The sequence below is a fragment of the Mytilus galloprovincialis genome, chromosome 13 (genome assembly GCF_965363235.1).
Source record: "Mytilus galloprovincialis chromosome 13, xbMytGall1.hap1.1, whole genome shotgun sequence".
Taxonomy (NCBI): Eukaryota; Metazoa; Mollusca; class Bivalvia; order Mytilida; family Mytilidae; genus Mytilus; species Mytilus galloprovincialis.
Window position 1 is genome coordinate 19,939,930 of NC_134850.1, and position 17,093 is coordinate 19,957,022.

Here is a 17,093-nt window from a genome sequence, read left to right on the forward strand (position 1 = left end):
GTGGAGGATTTCATTACAATTTGGAATAACTTGTGGATATGTTAACATTTTTTTAAAAACTAATCCGTTAAGGGAACACAGCTAGCTGTGTGTGCTCCAACGCTGGAGGGATTTACATAAAGAAGAAGAAGAAGAAGAAGAAGAAGAAGAAGAAGAAGAAGAAGAAGAAGAAGGTAGCTCCATTAGAAGAGAAGAAGAAGAAGAAGAAGAAGAAGAAGAAGAAGAAGAAGAAGAAGAAGGTAGCTCCATTAGAAGAGAAGAAGAAGAAGAAGAAGGTAGCTCCATTAGACTAAGAGTCGAAATTTGTAAATGTCTTCTATCTGGTTTAAACGTTTGACGAAAAAACTGTATGCAATCAAATCAATATCCCCTGTTAATGTGGTCGAATTCATACTTCCAGGCCGTGAACTTTAATACGAATTCATAAGATGAGGTTCTCCGATTTTATAGGAGAAAGATTAGTGAGAAACTAGTACAATCATGTACGATACTTTCCCCTGTGGGAAACCTACCATCATAATTATTGTTTGAACTGTTTAATTAGGCTCCAGATTATGTTGTCATCTAAAAAGATTTGACATGATTTATGTAATTCATTTCATTTTGTAGATCAATTGTTTATACTACACGGTAAGGATATTTTTAAAGCGTAGAATGTAAAATTTCTGATTATTCAAAATGGCCGCTGGTACACGCCTGACACGAACACGTTGACGTTGTGGATGCAAGCGCCGTAAATCGTCCCCAAATTACATTGTGTACTCGTACAACAGTTTATTTGTTGCTCGCAAAACAAAGCTATCGTTTTACTACAATATGAATGTCAGGAAATAAAAAGCAAGTTTATACGGTAACAGCATGTTGATGAAAAAAGTAGTCACAGAGTAAAATGCGGTTTCTATAGATCATATCTAAGGTGCAACAATCCAACTAAAGCAAGAAACATACAATTTAATTATTTATATTTTTAATTTTACTTCCTCTTTCATGTTTTTGTTTAGTCCAAATAATAATAGGCAGTGTCTGCGGGTACGAATAGTCAAATTGACATTCGTAGGCTAGGCGTACCCACATCCAGTTTTATAAATAAATGCCATCGGATCGGGAATGTTACTAACTCGAATAATTCAAGCCCTTTCCGTGTCCGATTTTCTACCACAAGAGGGCTTGAACTCCTTATGATCTCTGTGAGAGAGAGCCAATCGGCGGCGATCAGGATATAATGAGTCTTGTAATTGTCTTACCAAACACGTGTGTTCAATTAACACAAATCCGATAATAATTAATTAACATCAGTTTTCATCATTTAACATCAATTAACATCCGGAACTCCTCCTTCTTTTGCTGCCAATTTAAATCAAAATTCCCATATTGCATAGTGGTGTGAATTTTCCCGTTGACGGTCTTGATCGAGGAAGACGTTAAGGCGTTAATGCATTTGTAATGTAGCCTTCGTATATCAGCGGAATATAACGACTGAATTATTCGGGTTACAATGTAACGTGAAATATAAATGGAAATTATCGATAATATGGGGATTTCGTGTAGAAAGAGTGAAGAGTATGAAATATTATGTTTTTAAATTGTATTTATTCAATTATTATACATAATAAAAATTGCAAATTAAATGCACACTGATGAAAAATGAAACTGTACAATCCCTCAGGGACTTTCTAGTATAGTATAGAAAGTCCCTGTAAAAACAAAATAAACATGATAAAAATTAATACTATTATAAAATGTAAATGCAAATTTAAAACAATTAAATTTTACTGAATTTGAATAATACCCATATGAGATTTAAAAAGTGATCTTTTAGTAAAATGTAAAACAGAAGATGATCAAATAAACGTTTTGCTTCCCTCGCAAACTTTAATTGTATGAAATTAATTGACTGTTCAAATTCATGATACTGTAACAGAGGGTCGGGTGGCTATGTGTCAGTGTTCCCTCTTGTCGATTAATGATTTGTTCCGCTGTGACTGAACTCTGGCAAATGAGACCAAATACAGATGTTCAGATACTTTAATACGGTAAATATTATATAAATTTCACAAGTGATAAATTTACATGTCAATGATGAAGCCGAAGTATAAATTTAGTAAACTGTTCACCATGTTCACTTACCTATGATATATAAATAATTATAAAATTTCTAAGTAGTTTTCATCAATTTATTCACTAATTGCGAAAAATTCTGTATATATTTCACGTTTTATTCCCGATCCGATGGCATTTTATAATAAAATCTGGATGTGGGTAGGCGTAGCTAGCCTACGAACGGCAATTTTACTAGTGGTACCCGCATGCAGGTACCTGCTACAACTGCCATAATAATATGACGTCTTGGAAGGCTATTTAAATTTTTGCTTTCCTGTGACTGTACGGCATCAAAGAAAAAAAATATAATAGCCTTTCAAGATGTCATAATTATTTGGACTCAGTTTTTGTTTATAAATTTCTGAATGAAATGATGATTCTAACATCCGTCAGTCATCAAACAGTCATTTTTCGGCTACCTTTAGCATCAAATTAGTTGGAATATTACCATGATCAACGTAAAAAAATAAGGTGTCAAACAATTACAGCAACCATTATTTTTTTGACAAAATTTGATGTGATTTGTCAGAATCAGTTGATCTTTTTATCACCTAAACATGGTAAAAAAAGTGCACCAAAAATTATTGTTCACGTCATTTGGCAAGAATTTTTACCGTTATTCCTCATGATCAGGTATGACCATCACCTTCCTAATTACCACCCTCCTTTATCATGTTTATGAATTATCAGTCAGAGCTCAGACATTAACAATAAAATTTAGAATGAGAATTAACAAGTCTATTTTTGTTTTTGACTTAAAGGAGTCAAAACATGTACAATAAATTCAGAAATTATTGCGAGGTTTTTATTATTGCGAAAAATGCAACAGAACTTTGTAAACGCAATGATTTAAAAAAATATATGAATTAAACAGGATTTTTCTCAAAATCGAAATAATTAAAATCGCATTTTTAAAGTCTAAAATGACAAAATCGCAAAAATAAATGCACGCAATAATTTCTGAATGTTTAGACTCTCATTCATATTTTTCTTTAGAAAACAAAGCATGCATTGTCTTTCAATGTTGTCATTATTTGATTTAGATATATATGCATGACCCGTGGGTCTTGAAGTTAACCAATTTTGATAACTTATCGACTTGTAGGAGTCGATATATGCAACTTTTTGATTCTGGTCAATTATTTCTTGCTTAACAATATTTGACTTATTAAAGTCGTATTTTGTCTTGCATTAAAGGGAGACAAATCCTAAAACTTACAAATTTAGACCGCTATGAGTCAAAAGCAGATTCAGACTTCTTTATGTCTAAGCTCTGACTGATTATGTTACTTTTTTATTCCTGGCACTGGGTTAGTCCAAATAATAATGACAGTCAGCCCGGGTACTACATTAATGTACTACTTATACAAGTAATTTTTATTTACTTGAATCATTGAATAGGTAAAAAAAAAAAAAACAGCTTAGTTACATTGTATGTCCCTTAGACTTGCAGATTTTTTTACTTGTATAAGTAAAAAGTCATCCTATCTTCTTTTCTTGAATTCTTAGGATTTCTTTGCTCTAATAGAATTTTAAATTGTCTGCTCTTTGCAAATGCCTTTACTGATCATTTAGGTGTAATTTTATGGACAATGACAATTCCATTTGTCTGTTATCTTCCCGTCGTTGTCGTTAACATTTTACATTTTAAACTTCTTCTAGAGAACCACTGAATGGAATTAAACCAAACATGGCATGAATGTTCCTTATGAGGTGCTGACCATATGTTGTTACTTTGTAGCCGATCCATCATCCAAGATGGCCGCCAGCGGGGGACTTAGTTTAACATAGGACCCTATATGGGAAATGCATACAAATGACTTCTTTTAGAGAACCAGTGAATGGAATGAAACCAAACATAGTATGAATGTTCCCTATGAGGTGATGACCAAGTGTTATTACTTTGTAGCTGATCCATCTTCCAAGATGGGCGCCAGTGGAGGTCTTAGTTTAACATAGGACCCAATGCGAAATACATACAAATGTTTTCTTTTTGAGAACCACTGAATGGAATGAAACCAAACATAGCATGAATGTTCCTTATTAGGTGCTGACCAAGTGTCGTTACTTTGTAGCCGATCTGTCATACAAGATGGCCACCAGTAGGGGACTTAGTTTAACAGGACCATATTGGAAATTCATAGAAATGACTTCTTTTAGAGAACCACTGAATGGAATGAAACCAAACATAGTATGAATGTTCCTTATGAGGTGATGACCAAGTGTTGCTACTTTGTAGCCGATCCAATATCCAAGATGGCCACCAGTGGGGTGACTTTGTTTAACATAGGAACCTATGGGAAATGCATACAAAAGTCTTCTTCTAGAGAACCACTGAATTGAATGAAATCAAACATACATAAATGTTCCTTTCCTAATGAGGTGGTGGCCAAGTGTTTTTACTTTGTAGCCAAATTTTATCTTTTTTTATATGATTTCAAAAACCCAAGAAGAGTCAGGTGAGCAATTCAGGCTCTTGACAGCCTCTACTTATTTTTGTTGTGACACCTTCCATTTGGACTAATTCACTGGCTATGATTAATCATGAAAATATTAAAAATACATTAAAATGCATTAAAATGTAACAAAATTAAAAAGTCAATGTTATGTTGGACACAAATTGAAGCCTCGGCTCACACCAAACAGCAAGCTATGAAGTGCCCCAAAAAATGTCTAGTGTTCCAACTGGAAAACCAAAGGCTTTAGAATCTATGTAAATATTGAGAAACCAGAATTACATGGAACTAAATTAATCAGGTTAATCTAACCAAAAGTATGTTAATACCTTTCTATTACATACTTTTGTTTTCTTTCTGGGATCAATATTTTATTGCCAGCTGTGCCATTCATGCGTCTGTAATCATTATCATAAGAATCTGGATTTCGTTTATAGCTGGTCTGTTTGTCATGATCATGTTTTTTGACTCCGACCCCTACTTCGTACAAATGTTTCAATGGCATACGAAGACGACTAACCAAAATATAAACACTCTTTGGCACGCAATTTGGAAAGGAATATGATGTTTTTCAATGCAATAAATGGATTACAAATTTACTTCAGGCGTTCTAATGGAGTAACACACTTATTTTGCCAAAACTAAATGATTTAAATAATGCACGCTTTTGAATCTCGTGGAAGTGATAGATAATGTCTTAATGAAATAACATGCAACCAACTTAAGTCAATGCTTGTTCTTCTTCTATCAGCAAAGAAAAACAATACCGCAACCCGATCTTGATGTAGATAAAGCTAAAAGGCACATGGCGTCAAATTTTTCATAAGAAAAAGGGTATGGCGTCCGGAAAAAAAACACATGGCGTCCGAATTTATAAAGGGCATGGCATTAGGAAAAAAGAGCTAAATTGCTTCAGATAGAACACTATATGACTATTATGACTATTAGAATGGCTTTAAACTCAATAAAAAAACGTAGTACATGTAACACAAATTAACACACAATGAAGATAATAAATATATTTCTTGTGAAGAGCTGTCTCATTGGCAAGCATACCACATTTTCTTTTTTATATTAAATGATGTGAACAAAATTTTAGTTTGAAAGCTCTAGTCTGTCTAATTTTTTTACTTTCAGGTTTCATCATTCCAAGATATCTTCATATCTTTGGTTAATATTGGTACTTCTCTATCATCATGACTTGAAGATGGAAAATCGTTTCTAAGGATATAAGTCAGGTAAGTATTAATGATTCTAAAACTAGGAAATACTATTGTAACTGCTCTTATTTAAAGTCATAAGAAACGAGTGACCAGTGAAAAATTATGTTCTTCCAATTCTTGAACCAATGCATACAAATAATGAACTTAGTCTTCTGTGCACAAATTTATCATTTTTTTAGTGTAAATTTCGTATAATCGTCAATATTTTATTTCAATAGGTCTGTGTTGTTGTGAAAATATGGCAGGTAATTAAAGTTTGTGTTTTGAAGCCGAAGGTTAACAAAGGTCACCTGTTTGTCAACAATCGACAAAAAATCAACAAAAAAGCATGGAAATTGAGCACGTGTTTAACATGTAAATTCAGATAATAGTTTATTTTAAGGACATTCATGCGTATTGGGATCACCGTGTTTTTACGAGATGGGTCACACTGAGGTCACGTTGCATACGCATAATATGTCGGGGGAATTGCTTCCTGGAAGGAAACAATTAAAATAAAGTAAACTTCTTCTAAATATGAATAAATTAAAGAATTTTCTTCAGAAAAAAAGTATATGCACATAAGTTTTATAATGAAAACTATCCATTGAGTTATAAAAAAACATATGCATTATTTTTTTTTAATTTGAGGTTTCTTATGACTTTAAAGAATGCAATACTCTCTGCACGTTAAAAAAATCCTTACAACGAGAAGGGGGTCTGTTGTAATGCTAAATTTTGTCCCATAATCATGATAATATAGTTTGTCTTTTTTAAGTTATGTTAGTGGCATTTTTTTCATTTCCCATCAATCATTCCAGTCTTTGAGGACCTATTTTTATACGACCGCAAAATTTGAAAAATTTTTCGTCGTATATTGCTATCACGTTGGCGTCGTCGTCGTCGTCGTCGTCCGAATACTTTTAGTTTTCGCACTCTAACTTTAGTAAAAGTGAATGGAAATCTATGAAATTTTAACACAAGGTTTATGACCACAAAAGGAAGGTTGGTATTGATTTTGGGAGTTTTGGTCCCAACATTTTAGGAATTAGGGGCCAAAAAGGGCCCAAATAAGCATTTTCTTGGTTTTCACACTATAACTTTAGTTTAAGTTAATAGAAATCTATGAAATTTTGACACAAGGTTTATGACCACAAAAGAACGGTTGGGATTGATTTTGGGAGTTTTGGTTTGAACAGTTTAGGAATTAGGGGCCAAAAAAGGGCCCAAATAAGCATTATTCTTGGTTTTCGCACAATAACTTTAGTTTAAGTAAATAGAAATCAATGAAATTTAAACACAATGTTAATGACTACAAAAGGAAGGTTGGTATTGATTTTGGGAGTTTAGGTCCCAACAGTTTAGGAATTAGGGGCCAAAAAGGGACCCAAATAAGCATTTTTCTTGGTTTTCGCACCATAACGTTAGTATAAGTGAATAGAAATCTATGAAATTTAAACACAAGGTTTATGACCATAAAAGGAAGGTTGGTATTGATTTTGGGAGTTTTGGTCCCAACATAATAAGGGGCCCAAAGGGTCCAAAATTAAACTTTGTTTGATTTCATCAAAATTGAATAATTGGGGTTCTTTGATATGCCGAATCTAACTGTCATGACTGTGTATGTAGATTCTTAACTTTTGGTCCCGTTTTCAAATTGGTCTACATTAAGGTCCAAAGGGTCCAAAATTAAACTTAGTTTGATTTTGACAAAAAATGAATCAGTTAGGTTCTTTGATATGCTGAATCTAAAAATGTACTTAGATTCTTGATTATTGGCCCAGTTTTCAAGTTGGTCCAAATCGGGTCCAAAATTAAACTATGTTTGATTTCATCAAAAATTGAATAAATGGGGTTCTTTGATATACCAAATCTAACTGTGTATGTAGATTCTTCATTTTTGGTCCTGTTTTCAAATTGGTCTACACTAAAGTCCAAAGGGTCCAAAATTAAACTTAGTCTGATTTTAACAAAAATTGAAATCTTGGGGTTCTTTGATATGCTGAATCCAAAAATGTACTTAGATTTTTTATTTCATGTTGGTCCAAATCAGGATCTAAAATTATTATATTAAGTATTGTGCAATAGCAAGTCTTTTCAATTGCACAGTATTGCGCAATGGCAAGAAATATCTAATTGCACAATATTGTGAAATAGCAAATTTTTTTTTAATTAGAGTTATCTTTCTTTGTCCAGAATAGTAAGCAAGAAATATCTAATTGCAAAATATTGTGCAATAGCAAGATTTTTTTTTAATTGGAGTTATCTTTCTTTGTCCAGAATCAACTTAAATCTTTGTTATATACAATATACAATGTATATTCACTTTTTACTACCAACTGATAAATTAAAATAATCTTTACCATTCAGTGATAACAAGCAGTTTTTTTACATCTTAATATTTTATGATGTATTTAAATGAGTAGTTATTGTTGCAAACTCCATTAGAAATTTTAATTGAGATTAGTTTTGGAATAAGGGAAAGGGGGATGTGATTAAAAAAATTGAGTTCAATTTTTCTCATTTGAAATTTCATAAATAAAAAAGAAAATTTCTTCAAACATTTTTTTGAGAGGATTAATATTCAACAGCATAGTGAATTGCTCTAAGAGAAAACAAAAATTTTAAGTTCATTAGAACACATTCATTCTGTGTCAGAAACCTATGCTGTGTCAACTATTTAATCACAATCCAAATTTAGAGCTGAATCCAGCTTGAATGTTGTGTCCATACTTGCCCCAACCATTCAGGGTTCAACCTCTGCGGTCGTATAAAGCTACGCCCTGCGGAGCATCTGGTTTGTATTTATTATCAACTTGTTATTGCCCTGAATATGCATGGAATATTTGCCACTGAACATTAAGCAAATAATAATTAATCAACAATCCAACGAATGTGAAAATTTTGGCTATATATATATAACTGTTTTTGTTATTGTTAGGATGCCAAAATTGAAAAGAAATTGCTGGACTCTTCCTTATCACAGAAAACGAAGGGCAATAAAGCAGGTAAATACTCACTAAGATGAGATATTATACATACACTCAGCATGCTCAGTCAGGCATTTTTATGCCCCATTTATGGGCATTATGTTTTCTGGTCTGTGCGTCCGTCTGTTCATTCGTTCGTCCGTTCGTCCGTCTGTCCCGCTTCAGGTTAAAGTTTTTGGTCGAGGTAGTTTTTGATGAAGTTGAAGTCTAATCAACTTGAAACTTAGTATATATGTTCTGTATGATATGATCTTTCTAATTTTAATTCCAAATTAGAGATTTAACCCCATTTTCATGGTCCACTGAACATAGAAAATGATAGTGCGGATGGGGCATCCGTGTACTGGGGACACATTCTTGTTATTTTCTCAATTTAACCTGTCTCTTTGACACATTCCTGATTTCCATGTGAAATGATTTATTTTAAACAATTCAACATGTTCAAACGAGAAACCACGCAGACTGATTGATGTACAAAACAAAAAACTAAAAACAAATATGATATACAGCATCAAATAACAACCCCTTAATTACCAGACTCCTGAAAAGGGGACAGGCACATGCATTGGGTGAGGTTAAACAGGTTTGCTCGATGCTGGTGCGAAATCTTGTGTGTCACATTCACCCTTCAACAATGAGTTAAACTCGTACCAAATAGTATTCTGTAAAAGGTCAGGAAATTACTTTAATATGTAAAACAATATTCAAACGAAAAAACTAACGGCCTGATTTATGTACAAAACAAAAAACAAATATTAAATAACAACAACCACTGAATAACAGACGCATGAAAATGGGACAGGCACATGTATGCAGAATGTGGTAGAATTAAACATGTTTGGTGGTGCTAATTTCTGCGTTTCACATTTACCCTTCAATACTGAGTTTAAATAGTATGCTATAAAAGGCCAGGAAATGACTCCTGTAAAACAATATTAAAACGAGAAAACTAACACCGGATTTAAGAAGTAAATAGTAAACGAAAAACAAATATGTATACAGCAGCAAACTACAAGCACTGAATTTCAGACTCCTGAAGATGGGACAGGCATAAGCAGAATGTGGTGGGTTTAAACATGTTTGCTGAGGTCAAATCTTCCCCCTAACCTCGGGGACAGTGGTGTAACATGTCACTTTTTGTGTGTAGCAGTACAACATAAGAAAAACCTACAAAAAAAGTTGAAATGGGCTTGGTGTTTTTACAATTTTACAATTTTATTGTTTATTTTTTGTATTTTAAGCTTCAGCATGTAAAGTCAATGAGAAAGAAAGTGTTGGCTTCTACAAAACCAGAGGAGTTTACTGTTGAAGTAGCTGATAGTGGTGTTGTCATAGGAACAGGAACTATTCATGATTCTTATTGGTCAGTTACTATTCCTGAGGGCGGCAATCACTTTAATGGAGATTCGAATAGTTGCACTTCACAAGACATTTTTGAGAATGAACATACTGATTTAGATTTAGAAATTGTTGTTGATGAAAATTCGGCTGAAAAACCTTGTATACAAATAATTGGAGAAGTACAGAATTGTTTTGAAAAAATAGATATAGAACATTTAGATGAAAATTTGGCAAAAGAACATGGTATAATAATAGATGGAGAAGAAGAAAACAGTTTTGAAACAATTAAAGATGTTGGAATTGGCAATGAGATGGTTTCATCTGAGAGCAATGAATTATCCAGAGTTATTTCCCCTTTAGCATCATATAATGATAACAATTACAACGCTGTTCAAACTGATTGTTTAAGTAAAACAGTTCAATATGTTGAAATTGGCTCCGAGATGGTATCATCACTAATTGATAACAGTTACAACACTGATCAAACTGGTGGTTTAAGAATAACTGAAAACATAGAAAATAGCTCTGAAACAGTTCAATATATTGAAATCGGCTCTGAGAGGGAGTTATCTAAGAATAATGAATTATACAGAGTTGTTTCCCCTATAACATCTTTAATTAATAACAGTCACAACACTGTTCAAACTGATGGTGTAAGAATAACTAGAAACAAGCAAAATAGTTTTGAAACTGGTCAATATGCTGAACATGTTGAGATTGGGTCTGTTATGGCTTCTTCAGAGAATAATGAATTAAACAATGTTGATTCCCCTTTTCCATCATATAACAGCTACAGTGCTGTTTTATATAAAAATAACAGTTACACCACTGTTCAAACTGACATTAGTCAACAGGATTGCAATGAGTTAGGGGGAGTTATTGCCCCTGTAACATTATATAACAGTAGCAGTTACAGAACTGTTCAAACTGACATTAGTCAGCAGGATTACCATGATGGATCAGAGAGCAATGAGTTGGGGGGTGTTATAGCCCCTGTAACATTATATAACAACAGCAGTTACAGAACTGTTCAAACTGACATTAGTCAACAGGATTGCAATGATGTATCAGAGAGCAATGAGTTAGGGGGAGTTATTGCCCCTGTAACATTATATAACAATAGCAGTTACAACACTGTTCAAACTGAAGCAAGTCAACAGGATTACCATGATGGATCGGACACTGACAGCACCGTATCAAATGATTTTGTCACTGTTAAAGTTGAATTACCTGATGGAACTACAGAATTATTAGAAACTATTCCATATGAAAATTACCCAACAGTTCAGTCTGAACATGCTGATATAGACTTGTATGGTTCACATACTGACAATGTGAACATTCACAATAATAAGATTATGTCCGAGTCAGAATTGTTCAGAATAACACACAATGTGAATGCTATTCCTGATCAGTCAATGCCAGGAACGTCAACTCAATCTTTTATTCGTGATAATGATCAGGTTGAGGGAGGTCAAGACAATTATCAGGAGTGGGATATTGGAATGCTTCCATTTGTTATGGAGACTATGAAGGAACAAGAAAATACACAAAGTAAATGCTAGGCTTTTTTTTTTTGATTTTCAAACATATTTTTTTAAAGACATTTTTATTTTACTATGTGAGTTTTTTTTTAACAAATCATCAACTAATGCGTTACAGAAGTAATATTAATTGCTTTAAGATGGTACCCAACACTACAGGGAGATAACTCTGTAAAGTCAGCTAAACGTTTTAATTACATTGTGTTGTAATGGGAATATGAAGCTTCTCAATGAAGTAAACTGCTATATAACCAGTGTAATTTTTCTGACAAACCTGTTGGTTCAGAATTTTTAGAATTTTTATATTTTTATTAAAGAGTCAAAGTAAATACATTGTCAAAATTGTATGAAAATTAAACGAGCCAAATAAATTTTAGTGAAAGTGTTGGCTACCACTTTAAGATGACATTTTTTAGGTCCTGAAAGTTATCAATATAATAAATGCTCAGAAATTCAAGTCAGAAAATGATGTTTTAATTTTATTATTACGTAATTTGTGCAAGGTTTAGAAATCAAATATCTGTTCTTTCAATAGTTCAAGTCATATAAATTGGAGTTATCTTCTTTTATCTAGAAATGTAATTGAATCGAACACAACCAATGCTTTATACATGTTATAGCTATGGAACCGTAGCTCTTAGGTCCTTATGTTATTTTTTTACTATTTGGTCCGCAAAATAGTCAAAAAATAACATAAAGACCTAAGAGCTACGGTTCCACAGCTATACAGGTTATACAATGCAATATTTGTTTTAACTTAACACTGATAAATTAAAGCAATCTTTACCCTTCAGTGCTTACAAGCACTTTTATTTACTAATGTTTCTGTTGAAGGTTCTATGTACAATGAGCTGTTGTTTTGTTCAATGGATTTCCTTTATTTTTTGTTTATATTTTTCAGGTTTACTTGACAAAAATATGCAAAAGGCCAAGAAAAAGAAAGTTCAAGAAGCTAAATTGAAGGCTGGTATATGTAGTTCTAATAGGTGCTGCCCAGGATGTGATACCTTTGGAAATCATGTACGGAAGCCACCAAAAACCAAGAAGACAAAAACTACTAAAATTGATTCAGGTAATTAATGATTTCTTAACTTATTATTTGAGCCATGTCAGATAGAAAACCGCCCTTATGCAAATGCACAAATAAATGTACATTTAGCATACTGTGATTGATTTTGGAACATTCAAATTAGGAGATAACTGTATTGTATTTTAAGCCCCGTCGGCATCAATTGGGGATTTGATGATCGCAAATTAAGTTTACTGGCGACGCATTAGCGGAGACAGCTGTAAACGGGTATTTGCAACCATCAAATCCCAATTGATGCCGTCAGAGCTTAAAATACAATATTGTTATCTCAGTTATAATGGAACTGACAGAAAACAACGTTAAAACATGTACTGTAAATTCAGAAATTATTGCGTGCATTTATTATTGCGATTTTGTCATTTTACACTTGAATGCGATTTTTATTTTAACGATTTTTAGAAAAGTCATGCTTAATTCAGTTGAAATATTACAAAATGCGAGTTTTAATTATTGCGTTAACAACTCAGTCGCATTATTCGCAATAATAAAAACCTCGCAATAATTTCTGAATTTACAGTAATTAAAATCTGTCATATGCCGTCTGCGCTTGCGCGTACGTCCCATAGCATCAATTGTCAATTGATGCCATGTAAAAAAGTGACGTTATCCAATCAAAATGAACGTTGCAAACGTTGTTGCATTAGAATTGAAAATGAAAGTCAGAAAGATGAGTTTGGATCTATTTTGTCATATTTTTAAGGTTTTTATATCAACTTAATTTTCAAACAGTTACAAATTGTGCAGAGATTTTTTCCACCCGAAATAGATTAAGAGATGTATTGGTAATCATTTGCATAAGGTCGATTTCTTTCTAAGTCATCTCATTTGATGATTTTATGGCGCTGCATTAAATCAAAATTTATATGAAAAAATAAAGAATCAATAACAACAATACTATTGATTGATAAATTAATTGGTGTTTAATGCCACTTTCAGCACTATTTGCTGTTTTGCTCCGGCCTTTTCTTGTTGGTGAAGCAAGCCAGAGTACCTGGATAGTGGGTCTCATTGGGGTCTAAGCGTGACCCGGGATTGCCGATTTTTTGTAAGCGTGACATGTGAAAGTCAAATTATTGTGTCGGGAAAACAGGAAATAAGGTCTAGTGGGACCCGGGAAATGACAAAAAAATGAGAATTGCCTACGTACATAGTGTAAGCGGGATATGGAATCTGACAAAACAGTCAGCTGGATCCGGGATCGGAACCCCCCCAATGAGACCCCCTGGATAAAACTGCATGCCTTTCCCAGGAATACTGACTATCCTAGTCAACTAAAATTGGAGTCAAATGTATCTGTTTATGTTTGGGGTTGGAACTGTTTACTCAGTGTTGACTAGCTGTGGAACCGTAGCTCTTATGTCTTTGTTATTTTTTTACTATTTGCGGACTGAAGATATTCAAAAAATAGCATAAGGATCTTCGAGCTACAGTTCCTCAGCTAGCTATTGACATCAAAATAATCCCTCTCAGATTTGTGTTGTGATTTGTAAAAATTCTATGCAAAACAATGTTAACATTGTTAAAATAAATGTGTATGGAGAATAAAACAGATTAAGGTAGGTAGTAGATAGAGAATTGATATAGGAAGATGTGGTGTGAGTGCCAATGAGACAACTCTCCATCCAAATAACAATTTAAAAAAGTAAACCATTATAGGTCAATGTATGGCTTTCAACACGGAGCCTTGGCTCACACCGAAAACAACAAGCTATAAAGGGCCCCAAAATTACTAGTGTAAAACCATTCAAACGGGAAAACCAACAATCTAATTGATAAAAAAAAATAAAAAATATTAAAAGTACCAAAAAAAATAAAGGTAAATTACATGAAACATGGAACCATAAAAAACAATGGTAATGTCCTTAATGGTACCAAAAAAACAAAGGTGTTAACATTGATTGTACAAAAAAATACCAAAGATAATATCATTAGTGGTACCAAATAATGCAAAAGGTAATAACATTTATAGTACCAAAATAAAACCAAAGGCAACAACATGAATGGTACAAAAAAAAACCAAAGGTAATAACATGAATGGTACAAAAAAAAAACCAAACGCAATATGACATGAATGGTACCAAAAAATCAAAGATAATATCATTAATGGTACCAAACTATAAGGTAATGACATTAACAGGATTAATGATACAAAAAAAAAAAGGTAATGACATTAATTGTATCTTCAAGACAATCGTGATAACATCAACATCTCATTTTTATTGGTACTTATATTCTTTATTAGCTTTAGATGAGGAGAAAAGTCGGAGTCCGAAAGCTTATAGACGCAAATTTCCTATGGAAAGATGTGATTTTTGTCCTATGGTATTTAGAGGTGCTTGGCCAAAATATAAAAAGCAAAATCATATCATCGCTGAACATTGTTCGAAAGGTTTGTATTATTACCTAAGTATAATCCTAAAATTTTTATACAACCGCTAAAATTGAAAATTTTTTGGTCATTTATTGGTATGACGTTGTCGTCATTGTCCGAAGACATTTGGTTTTCGCACTCTTAACTTTAGTATAAGTAAATAGAAATCTATGAAATTTAAACACAAGGTTTATGACTATAAAAGAAAGGTTGGGATTGATTTTGGGAGTTTTGGTCTCAACGATTTAGGAATTAGGGGCCAAAAAGGGCCCAAATAAGCATTTTTAGCTCACCTGGCCCGAAGGGCCAAGTGAGCTTTTCCCATCACTTGGCGTCCGTCGTCGTTAACTTTTACAAAAATCTTCTCCTCTGAAACTACTGGGCCAAATCAAACCAAACTTGGCCACAATCATCATTGAGGTATCTAGTTTAAAAAATGTGTGGCGTGACCCGGCCAACCAACCAAGATGGCCGCCATGGCTAAAAATAGAACATAGGGGTAAAATGCAGTTTTTGGCTTATAACTCAAAAACCAAAGCATTTAGAGCAAATCTGACATGGGGTAAAATTGTTTATCAGGTCAAGATCTTTCTGCCCTCAAATTTTCAGATGAATCCGACAACCCGTTGTTGGGTTGCTGCCCCTGAATTGGTAATTTTAGGGATTTTTTGCAGTTTTTGGTTATTATCTTGAATATTATTATAGATAGAGATAAACTGTAAACAGCAATAATGTTCAGCAAAGTTAGATTTACAAATAAGCCAACATGACTAAAATGGTCAGTTGACCCCTTTAGGAGTTATTGACCTTTATAGTCAATTTTTAACCGTTTTTCGTAAATCTTAGAAATCTTTTACAAAAATCTTCTCCTCTGAAACTACTGGGCCAAATTAATCCAAGCTTGGCCACAATCATCTTTGGGGTATCTAGTTTAAAAAATGTGTGGCGTGACCTGGCCAACCAACCAAGATGGCTGCCATGGCTAAAAATAGAACATAGGGGTAAAATGCAGTTTTTGGCTTATAACTTAAAAATCAAAGCATTTAGAGCAAATCTGACATGGGTTAAAAGTGTTAATCAGGTCAAGATCTATCTCCTGAAATTTTCAGATGAATCAGACAACCTGTTGTTGGGTTGCTGCCCCTGAATTGGTATTTTTAAGGAAATTTTGCTGTTTTTGGTTATTATCTTGAATATTATTATAGATAGAGATAAACTGTATACAGCAATAATGTTCAGCAAAGTAAGATTTACAAATATGTCAACACGAACGAAATGGTCAGTTGACCCCTTTAGGAGTTATTGCCCTTTATAGTCAAATTTTAACCATTTTTTCATAAATCTTAGTAATCTTTTACAAAAATCTTCTCCTCTGAAACTATTGGGCCAAATTAAACCAAACTTGGCCACAATCATCATTGGGGTATCTAGTTTAAAAAATGTGTGGCGTGACCAGCCCAACCAACCAAGGTGGCCGCCATGGCTAAAAATAGAACATAGGGGTAAAATGCAGTTTTTGGCTTATAACTCAAAAACCAAAGCATTTAGAGCAAATCTGACATGGGGTAAAATTGTTTATCAGGTCAAGATCTTTCTGCCCTCAAATTTTCAGATGAATCCGACAACCCGTTGTAGGGTTGCTGCCCCTGAATTGGTAATTTAAGGGAATTTTTGCTGTTTTTGGTTATTATCTTGAATATTATTATAGATAGAGATAAACTGTAAACAGCAATAATGTTCAGCAAAGTTAGATTTACAAATAAGTCAACATGACCAAAGTGGTCAGTTGACCCCTATAGGAGTTATTGACCTTTATAGTCAATTTTTAACCATTTTTCGTAAATCTTAGAAATCTTTTACAAAAATCTTCTCCTCTGAAACTACTGGGCCAAATTAAACCAAACTTGGCCACAATCATCTTTGGGGTATTTAATTGAAAAAAATGTGTCCGGTGACCCGGCCATCCAACCAAAATGGCTGCCACGGCTAAAAATAGAAC

At 33.3% G+C, this 17,093-nt stretch overlaps 1 protein-coding gene across 3 annotated transcripts in view; it reads left to right on the top strand.

The window, feature by feature from the left end:
• Positions 1–476: 476 nt before the first annotated feature.
• Positions 477–17,093, top strand: part of LOC143057297 (uncharacterized) — a 50,823-nt gene continuing 34,206 nt past the window's right edge. For all 3 annotated transcript variants that reach the window (XM_076230593.1, XM_076230595.1, XM_076230594.1), the window contains exons 1-6: positions 477–630; positions 5,694–5,794; positions 8,700–8,766; positions 9,990–11,643; positions 12,535–12,705; positions 14,966–15,112. In XM_076230593.1, coding sequence (XP_076086708.1) covers positions 8,701–8,766; positions 9,990–11,643; positions 12,535–12,705; positions 14,966–15,112 — 2,038 coding nt within the window. In that variant the 5' untranslated portion in view covers positions 477–630; positions 5,694–5,794; position 8,700. The remainder of the gene's footprint in view (positions 631–5,693; positions 5,795–8,699; positions 8,767–9,989; positions 11,644–12,534; positions 12,706–14,965; positions 15,113–17,093) is intronic.